The sequence below is a fragment of the Delphinapterus leucas genome, chromosome 1 (genome assembly GCF_059928025.1).
Source record: "Delphinapterus leucas isolate spDelLeu-1000000601 "Yukka" chromosome 1, BTC_Dleu_Yukka2, whole genome shotgun sequence".
NCBI lineage: Eukaryota > Metazoa > Chordata > Mammalia > Artiodactyla > Monodontidae > Delphinapterus > Delphinapterus leucas.
The window spans coordinates 185,766,054-185,775,107 of NC_143129.1; the positions used below are offsets into that span (position 1 = coordinate 185,766,054).

Below are 9,054 nucleotides of genomic sequence, written 5' to 3' on the forward strand. Positions count from 1 at the left end.
TCATCTCTTGACAGAACTTAAAATACAACTACTAAAAAAAAAAAATACAACTAGTATTACAAACTTCTATGAAGTTTAGACACAATTTACTAAAATCCTATTATTCAGGACACTTAAGTAACTGATTCCTAGATTCCTAATGTTTCCCAGGAAATTTAAGATTATTACAGTCTTAGAAAATAAGTGACCCTCAGAGCCTCGATCACCTCTCCAGAGCACAAAACTACGGGGACATTTTCTCTTCTTTACCACTCACATGGCTTAAAATAGCCATTCACCCAAAATGGATTTTTTTTTTTAATGTAAGCAGTAAACAATTCTGCCAATAAACATTTTAAAAAGATCTTATTAAGTTAAAATGCAAACATACCGGTTTTATCTGAAAATCTAAAATGTTAAAAGAGATCATCTCACATTTCCACCACAAGTATCTTTGATAGAACATCACTACCCCCTTGTGGATTCACAATAAAAAATCCTTATCTTCAAATTTCACTTTTTAAATGTTTCATTCTGCTGAACTTCCATTAAAGTTTACATTCTCTTCACTAAGGGTTACTTTATTTCAATTACTTTTTAAAAGAGAAAAAACACTTAACATTTTAAAATAACCAATCCCATCAACTTCTTTATCTTCTAAGCATCCCCATTTTGGGGAGTGTTCTTCATACAATAAGTATATTTGCCGATTTCAGCATGGTAACCATACCAACGTTCCATTTTTTTCCTTAGGATTTCTGAATTTACAATCACAGTCATCATTTTGAGATTATTTTTTAAAAATAAATGGGTAATTTCTTCACTATCGCATCTTTTCCTTCTCTTTGGTAACTTCCCACTTTGTACCAATTTCTTTTTATTGCTTCCAAATGGTTTGATATCCATGTGCCCCAGAAAACCAGTGGGGCACATACCTCCTCAAGAATAACTTTTCAGGGGACTTCCCTGGTGGTGCAGTGGTTGACAGTCCGCCTGCTGATGCAGGGGACACGGGTTCGTGCCCCAGTCCGGGAAGATCCCACGTGCCGCGGAGCAGCTGGGCCCGTGAGCCATGGCCGCTGAGCCTGCGCGTCTGGAGCCTGTGCTCCGCAACGGGAGAGGCCGCAACAGTGAGAGGCCCACATGCCGCAAAAATAAATAAATAAATAAATAAAAATAACTTTTCAGCTAAGAATTAAAAACCAAATCTAAGTTTTAAAAAGACTAACTCGATTGTATTGCTGTACCCTCAGAAATGCTTTCTGGCAATCTAAATCAACCCTGATGAAGGAAAAAAAGATAGTACCTGTTTTTCAAAGTAGAAAAAAGCCTTTGTTTTCTTTCTCTCTTTCTTTTTTTTTAGTTGCAGGAGTACCTCTGGCTGTATCTGCATATCATTCTAATATAACACAGATACATACTGTTAAACGTATGCTGTGAAAAATATTAAATAGACTTAAATATCTGGTTTATCACTTGTTACAGACACTAGATTTAGCTGAAAGTTATAAGTCATCTCCGCAATGATGTGCAGGCCACAGAGAGAAGGTCCGAGTCCTGGTGAGTCGGACTGCCGTTTCAGAGAGTTAGTGCCCCATTTTCTCATAGATGTTGGACACAAAAGTAGGGACACAGTAACTCACTATTACCATGAGAAGACAAATTCCAGTATTCACTCTAAAGGTTAGGTGGAAATAAAGGAGGAAAAATCCACTTGGCAAGTGTTTTTAAGTGACTAAATACATGATCTTACCTTGTGGTAACTGCTAAGGAAAGATAGGAGAGACTGGCACGGTCTGTTAAATGACTGAATGCTCTGTGTCACCTGCCAACCCCACTGAAGGCTGTCTATGCAAAAAGGAGCGACTGACAACATGTCCGAAGCTAGCAGCTGAGCCGCAGAGGAGGCGGGGTCAGAGCCGGCCTTCATGGTTTCCTTTTTGGGGATTTTGTTATGAGTGCTGTTTTTAGATTTGGGCGGTGGGGGTGGGGGGGGTTGTATTTTGGGTGACATTAGGAAGTGAGATCACGGGTGAGATTAATGCCACTTAATCAGTGTCCAGGTGGTGACGTGTTTAAAACTGTTCAGAACTCAGCCCCAAACATTTACTTGAAGGCACGTCACATCAGGCACCTGTAAGTACAAAGCCATACTGCAGAGAGCCGAGTGAGGGGTCCAGCCCCAACCAGCACGTCTTCCTCCCCTGCCGATACCCTCTCCTAACAGGCTCAGAAAGGGATACGTTCATTACATGTCTTGAAGGGCCTGGCTAAATCTGAAAAAGAGAAATAAAATGGGACTGCACTTTTCCAAATGAGGGACTCATGTGGAAGAGAACATGCAATTCTACCAAGAATGAGCAAAACACTGGGATGAATGTAGAAGAAGAACCATTTCAAAAATATCTCTGGTCATTCCAGCTTACGGTATGTCAATTATCTGAAAGTAAATGAACAACCCTCTTAAAAAAAAGTGAAAAGGGAAGTAATGTGGCTGACACTTGGCCTCTCTTTGCAGTGGGGTACATAATATTTCTTTTTTAGTCCAGGGTAATGAACTAAAAAATGCTCAGGAAGCATTACCAATCTTTACACGAGGAGGCCCATGACCTTCTACAAGCAATGGCGTTCAAAGCAGAAAGATGCAAGAGAACCTCAGAAATACACAGCTAGCATACTGATGGGGAGAAAAAAAAACACCCTTTACTGCGTCCCACCATATAAAAAATTCAAGGATGGCTGTCCTTGTCAATATATACAAAGAAACACTCTCCTTACAAATACATGACAAATATCACAGGATGGAAGACCATCTATGTGTTTACAAGTCCCAATGACAGAATGGTAACACATCTTAATCGCAGGACTGATGGCCACGACATCCATGGATGGCACAAGATACAGGGATCTAATAGCGTCTGATCAACTATATCCTGAACCTGATTAGGTATTCAAAAAATAAATAAAAAGAAAAGAAAGACAGATTACACACTATAATCTGGAATAGGGGGTGAATGACCGTGCATCCTAACTCATGTTCTATGGACACAGAAGCGGAGCCAGAACACTTCCTGCCCTCATCCTCAAAGACACCAAAGACCAGAGATGGTACTAAGACAGGCAGCGTGATATTAGAAGACCCCACACTACCTCGTGAATGAAGGCCCCAAATGAAGTATCAGTAGTATACTTGCTGCCTCTGCCCAAAGAAGTGTATCGTTATCAAGCCAAAGAAACAGAAAGAAGTTGGCTAAATGCAGCAAAAACAAAAATTTCCAAAATTCTACACGGGGAGGCCCAGGCGCCAAAAGGACACAGTGTTTCACCGAGGATGCTATCCAGTTACAAATACTACCATCACCCCTTACCTTGTGGCTTAAATCCCATTCCATCTCCCTACAAGAAATAACACTGCCTCTTACTACAGGACAAAAAGAATGGTGGGCATCCCTATTTACTGAATGACAGAAAGGCTATAAATACAGTAATCTACAATTTTTTTTTATAATAACAATGAGAAGGGCAATAAACAAACCTTGTGGGAAGAAAGGGAGGTAGGATTTAAGTCACCTAGAACATCAAAAAGAAAAAAAAAGATCATGGTAAGTAATTCTAGAAGGTACAGAACATTTTAGAAAATGATCTGTTATAATGGAAATACAACAGAAACACACATCACCTTGTCCCCACAGAAAATATTCAGTCACATATTCACACAGATAAAGGACAATGGCAAACCCCATACTACAACAATCTTAAACAAGAGCTCTTCTTAAGAGTGAAACACTAGCAAAATTGGTTTCTACAGATATTGTAGAGGGGAAATCTGATTTAACATAGGAGGAAAAGAAAAAGTACATTTCAGGTTAATTCTTTATCATTACTCTCATCATTAGCCACACCAAACCTACACCCCAAAACACTATAAGGCTATTTACCAAAATAAAGAAAAGACACAAATAACAGTACCAATAAAAAGTGTAAAGAACTAAAAGTCACATAATAAACAAAAGCAGTGATATGTATACCAGATACCTAGCCTAAGAATGGTCACTACAATTAGGCGTAAAATTTAGATATAACACTTCCTGGCAGCGAAAATGTACCAGCAGCGCATACTGTCCTTACTATCTGATAATATGAAATTTACCAGTTAATCATGAGAAAATGTTCTGTCACTTCCTTCTATAAAGGATGTATTTGATTTCACGTTCTATACAATCCCTACTATGCTGCTGTTCAAATGTTATACAAGCGCCCCAATCAACATATATCTAAATGACCTAGAAGTTATACCTAGACATTTAGGAAGAAGACTGACTACTTTTTTCTACACACACACCCACACCCCCACACACCCCACACACAGTCTGAAGGAAGGCTGTTGAGTGCTTCTCCCAGTCTGCCCTCCACCCTCTCCACCACCCCGACTCCAGCAGGGACAGGGAAAAGCTCAATGGGATAGTACACTATTAGAGTATCTCTTTGTAAGATTACAATCCAAACAAGTTCAGAAAAGAATTCCTTACACGAATACATAAAAAGACAAGCACAAGATACGCAGCGATGTCATTTGCACTAAAAGGCTAAGAAGACCCCTATGGTCTCAAGCAGAGTTACATAACCTGCCCCCCCACGCACACACAGATCCCTGCACGTAATACAAGCTCAGTGAATGAAGGTCTCCAGGATGAATGCACTCAGTGATGGGAACATGGATGTAAAAACAACTTCTCTCCAAAAGGCCAAATTCAAAGGTCGCACAAAGGAGGCAATGCGCGCAACTAGGAGGGGAAAGGAAGAGAACATGAGAATCACCTTCTGTTGCTTTTTCCATAAGGAAATTAGAAAGAAGTACAACTGCACACAAAGATGTATTTCCCCAAAACTCAGGAAATGGGAAACGAAGAATGGCCCAGAGGAATGAGGAAGGGAAGAAATGTTAAGCTAGAAGATGGGCCAACTGAGAAGCAGCCAGAAAGAAATATAATCCCACCAGGCACAGGGGCCACACCCAGCATAAACAGAGAGCTAAAATAATGCCACCTGACTCTAAAGAATAGGTTATTTTAAGAGGAAAGCCTAAAAACTAAAGAAATGGAAAAATGTGGATAAGCAGGATATATAAAGATGTCTCAAAGAGGAGGCAAGAGCAACCCTACTGTTTGGAAAAGGAAAATCTGACCCAACCTGACCATGAGTACAGGTTGCCGCGAACACGTCAACATTCTGAATCCACTGAACAATGAGATGAAGAAACCCAACATTTCCCAGGCGCAGGATAAGTCAGGTCTTCAAAAAGGCCAGGGAAGAGATGTCCCGTGGGTCACCCAACCTTGTCCAGAAAGCTGGGGGTAAGGGGAGAGGGGCCTGCGGGCAGGGGAGAGTGATGCTCTAACAGAAAGATATAAAAAAGAAAAATCATTAAGAGAACAGAACCTGTCTACCTGACCGTGCACTGGAAAAGTAAGAGGAAAAAGCTGATCTCCAATAATCTACGGGGACAGGTGACACAGAAAGCACAACTGCATCAAACTCCAAGAAAGGAACATTAACTTTGCACACTAACCTCCGGTGTGTTCCTCTAACCTTTACCATTTTCGTTCTACTGCCCACGGAATGGAGCACCCTGGTGGGCAGGGAAAATTCCAAAAGGCAGTCGGTGGTACAGGGAAGAGCAGGAGAGGATCCACCACTGGAAGAGAGAGGACTCTACTGGGAACATGCCAACATATACATCAGATAGTCAACTCTTGTTTTCCCAGGGTCGTTAATACTACGCCCTAAAAATACACAATTCCATCAACTGAATACAGATGCAGGCAGAATAGAAATAGCATAAAAACTTTAAAAAAAAAAAAAAAAAAGGAAATTGAGGTCAAAAGCACAACTTTCAGACAATGGGTATGATACCCACCGGATAACTCAATACTGACTGAGGGGCAAAGCCGTGAAGTCAACGACTCATGCTGAGCAATCCTCCAGGTAACCTTGCCCCGGACTCAGTAACCCAGGTAGAGAGTCTCCTGGCTAGAAAAGCGCTTCAAGGTCCAAAAGCGCAGTCTTGACAAAGCTTGTCGGGGAGGACGGGGCTCCACACTCGACCTGTCCCAAAGTAAGACTGGGCTGCTGAGTGAGGCACCCAACAACCATTCATTCCAGCTATGGGAGGGAGGGGAGGGAGGGGCCCCAGAGCCAAGGGGAAATGGCCAAATACACAAACTGTGATGCTCAGAGAAAACCTGGAGAATCATCCCTCCCAGCCTTCCACAAAGTGTCACAGGCCTTCCCAAAGGTACCTTTTCCTAATGTGCACAACCTCTCTCAATTATTTAAATGGCCAAAATAAAAGTGACATATTTATGGCCATTCATTCCTAGTTCTGTCACAGAAACACATATTCTTCTCACCTGCCCCTATCCTGTGCCCAAAATACATGAAATCTCTCTCTCCTACACGGCAGTAAAGAAGTCAAGATGGGAACTTTTCACCCCGTGAAGAACCAAGCAGAGAAGACCACCCCTAAATTCAGAATGCCTAAGTTTTGGTGCACATGGGCAAGCCCTCTACACTTTGTGTATTCAGGGACTTGGTGGACATTCAGGATGTCATTCTGCTTATTCAGTACAGTACAAATGACAAAGGAAAGAGCGGTTAAGAATTGGCCATTTATCAATGAGTCTTCTGACTCCTCTAAGCCTGAAGAGTTACCAACAACAGTGATACATAGCTATGTCCTTACACGTCAAGGTCCCCATATACACCCAAGATGTACAGAGAGTCATCTAACCCTTCCAACTTCCTGTGTATAGGTAAAGGATATGATTTCACATATAAATACATGCCTATGTGCATATATACATATAAACAAATGCATAGTATCATTTTTTGCCAAAAAGGAACCAGAGCAGCAAAAAAACAGAAAGCATCTAAATTCCCCCTTCACCTGGAACCTATAAGATTGAAAGAAATGTTTGCATCCCACGAGAGACAACACCAGGGCCCAAGGAAGGTTCTAGTACAACAAGGAGCACACTAGCAACCTCTTCCCGAATGGCATGTGGGCGACATGGGTGTCTACACTCCCTTTTCTGGATGGAAAGGCATATGGCTTCTTCTTACCCAGCCAACATGAATACAATTTAAGAAAATTAGAAAAAGTCAAGGTAACAGGCTCACTAAATATGGCTGACTGGGAAACAGAAGCCATAAGGAGGATATGAGTTCTCTTAAAAAAGAAATGGGAAGTTTATTTCCAGGGAAGGTTCAAAGTCTCTTGAATGTAGGATGTATGAAGTCTGGTTCTCACTGCACAGAAGACAGTAATCCGAACACCAAAAGCCAAGGGCACATGAACCTCTTTCTGGGGGGGGAGGGTAGCGTCAACTGATGAATGCTGCCCCGACCTAAGAGCGAGAGTAAACTGGAAGCAAAAATAGACCCGTTTCCCTCAGACACAGGCCGTCACTGCCGGGACCCCGGCCCTGTATCTGATGGGGCAACCACCCTCACCCAGACGAGAAACTCCAAGGAGAGAGACGTGTCAGGGGAGAGAGACAGATGGGGAAAGGAGCAGTGGAATGTCCAGTTCCTCCCAAAAGAGAGAGAGGGCAACTCAAAGGGTATTCAGGAAATGAGCTCACCCTAACCCAGGAAAGTGTGCGGAGAGCGTGCATAATCTGTAAGAAGTATGTGCTTTCCTATTTAGAAATGACTTCAGAGCTGCACAGGGCCCCACTATCCACTGGGTGAGGGAAGAAGAACATGGGGAGCCCGAGTCCCCTTGTCCTGACAAAAGGGTCAATAAATGGTGTGCAGAGGCCCCAAAAGATTCCACAGAGGATGAGAGGATGATACGGACCCCTCTGCCAAAGGAGGATCAGGGTCACAGAAGGTAAAGGGCAAGGGAATATGGAGATCAACACTTGCCACAGAAACGAAGACCCCACCCTCCTGGCTGCTAGGGGTGCAAGGGCAAGAGTAGGATGGGAGCGACTGCTGGGGGCGGGGATGCTGCGCAGGCCCCCTCCCAGGAACGGAAGGGGGAGGGGTCACACGAGGCCCTTCGGCCCGGGGACGCTCAGCAGGAGGGGGTCCCCCTGGTGGGGAGAAGCCCGGGGACCCCGCCGGCTCTGGGAGGCGCCCACGGGGCTCCAGGGTGAGGCTGGACAGAGACTGCCCGGCCCCGCCGCCGAGAACCAGGGACGGCGAGGCTGAGCGCCGGCGGTGCCCCGACGGGGACCGGTCCGGGGCAGCGGGGCGCGGGGCCGGAGGGGGCCTGAGGAGGATAAACTTTCCGCCCCGCGGCCCCCACCGGGCCCGGCGCGGGGGGCGGGGGCCGCGCCGGGCCCGGGAGCGGCGGGGATGCCCGGTCCGGGTGGGGGAGGCGCCGGCCCTCCCTCCGCGGCTCCTCCTCCTCGCTGGGCCCGGCCCCCGCCCGCCGGCCCCCCGCCCCTCCGGCCCCAGCCCGCCCCCGGGTGGGGGTGTGCGGCGCCGCGCTCCGCCGCCCCGCGTGTCACCTCAGGACCCGGCCGCGCTCCGCCCCCCCACCCGCCGCCCCCTCCCCGGCCCGGGGCGCCCGCCCTCCGCCGCCGCCACCGCCGCGCCCCCGCGCTCCCGCCCGGCGCCGCCGATGCCCGGGATGTCCGGCGGGGCCGGGTCCCGCCGCCCGCCGCGCCACCCCCGGCCCCTCACGCTCCGGCTCTTACCTTCCGGCTTGTTTTCGGCAGCCATTTCCCCTCCGCGCGCCACATCCTCCTCCTCCTCGCGACCGGGACCCCGAGCGCGCGCCTCGTACCGCCGCCGCCGCCGCCGGCCCAGCCACCCCGCCGCCGCCGCGCACCCGCCCTGGCCCCGCCCCGCGGCCCACGCACTGAGCCCGTTGGGCCGCGCGGCTGCCACTCATCGCTCCCGCCACCAATCGTCCCGCACCAGGGGTCTCACTACTCTCCGGGAGGAGCGTCCTACCTATCCGGCCCATTGGCTAGTCACCACCCAACGGAATGAAAGGATTGGTCAAGAATCAACGCCCCCTCCCCACCCACTCCCAGGAAAGCCCGCCTTCCAGACCTAAAC

The 9,054-nt window shown here is 46.8% G+C and overlaps 1 protein-coding gene across 1 annotated transcript in view; it reads right to left on the reverse strand.

The window, feature by feature from the left end:
• The window catches only part of LOC111187206 (calmodulin-binding transcription activator 1), a 104,578-nt gene extending 95,770 nt beyond the window's left edge, over window positions 1–8,808 (reverse strand). The window contains 1 exon segment of the mRNA XM_089901868.1: window positions 8,688–8,808. Coding sequence (XP_089757994.1) covers window positions 8,688–8,732 — 45 coding nt within the window. The 5' untranslated portion in view covers window positions 8,733–8,808.
• Window positions 8,809–9,054: the final 246 nt, after the last annotated feature.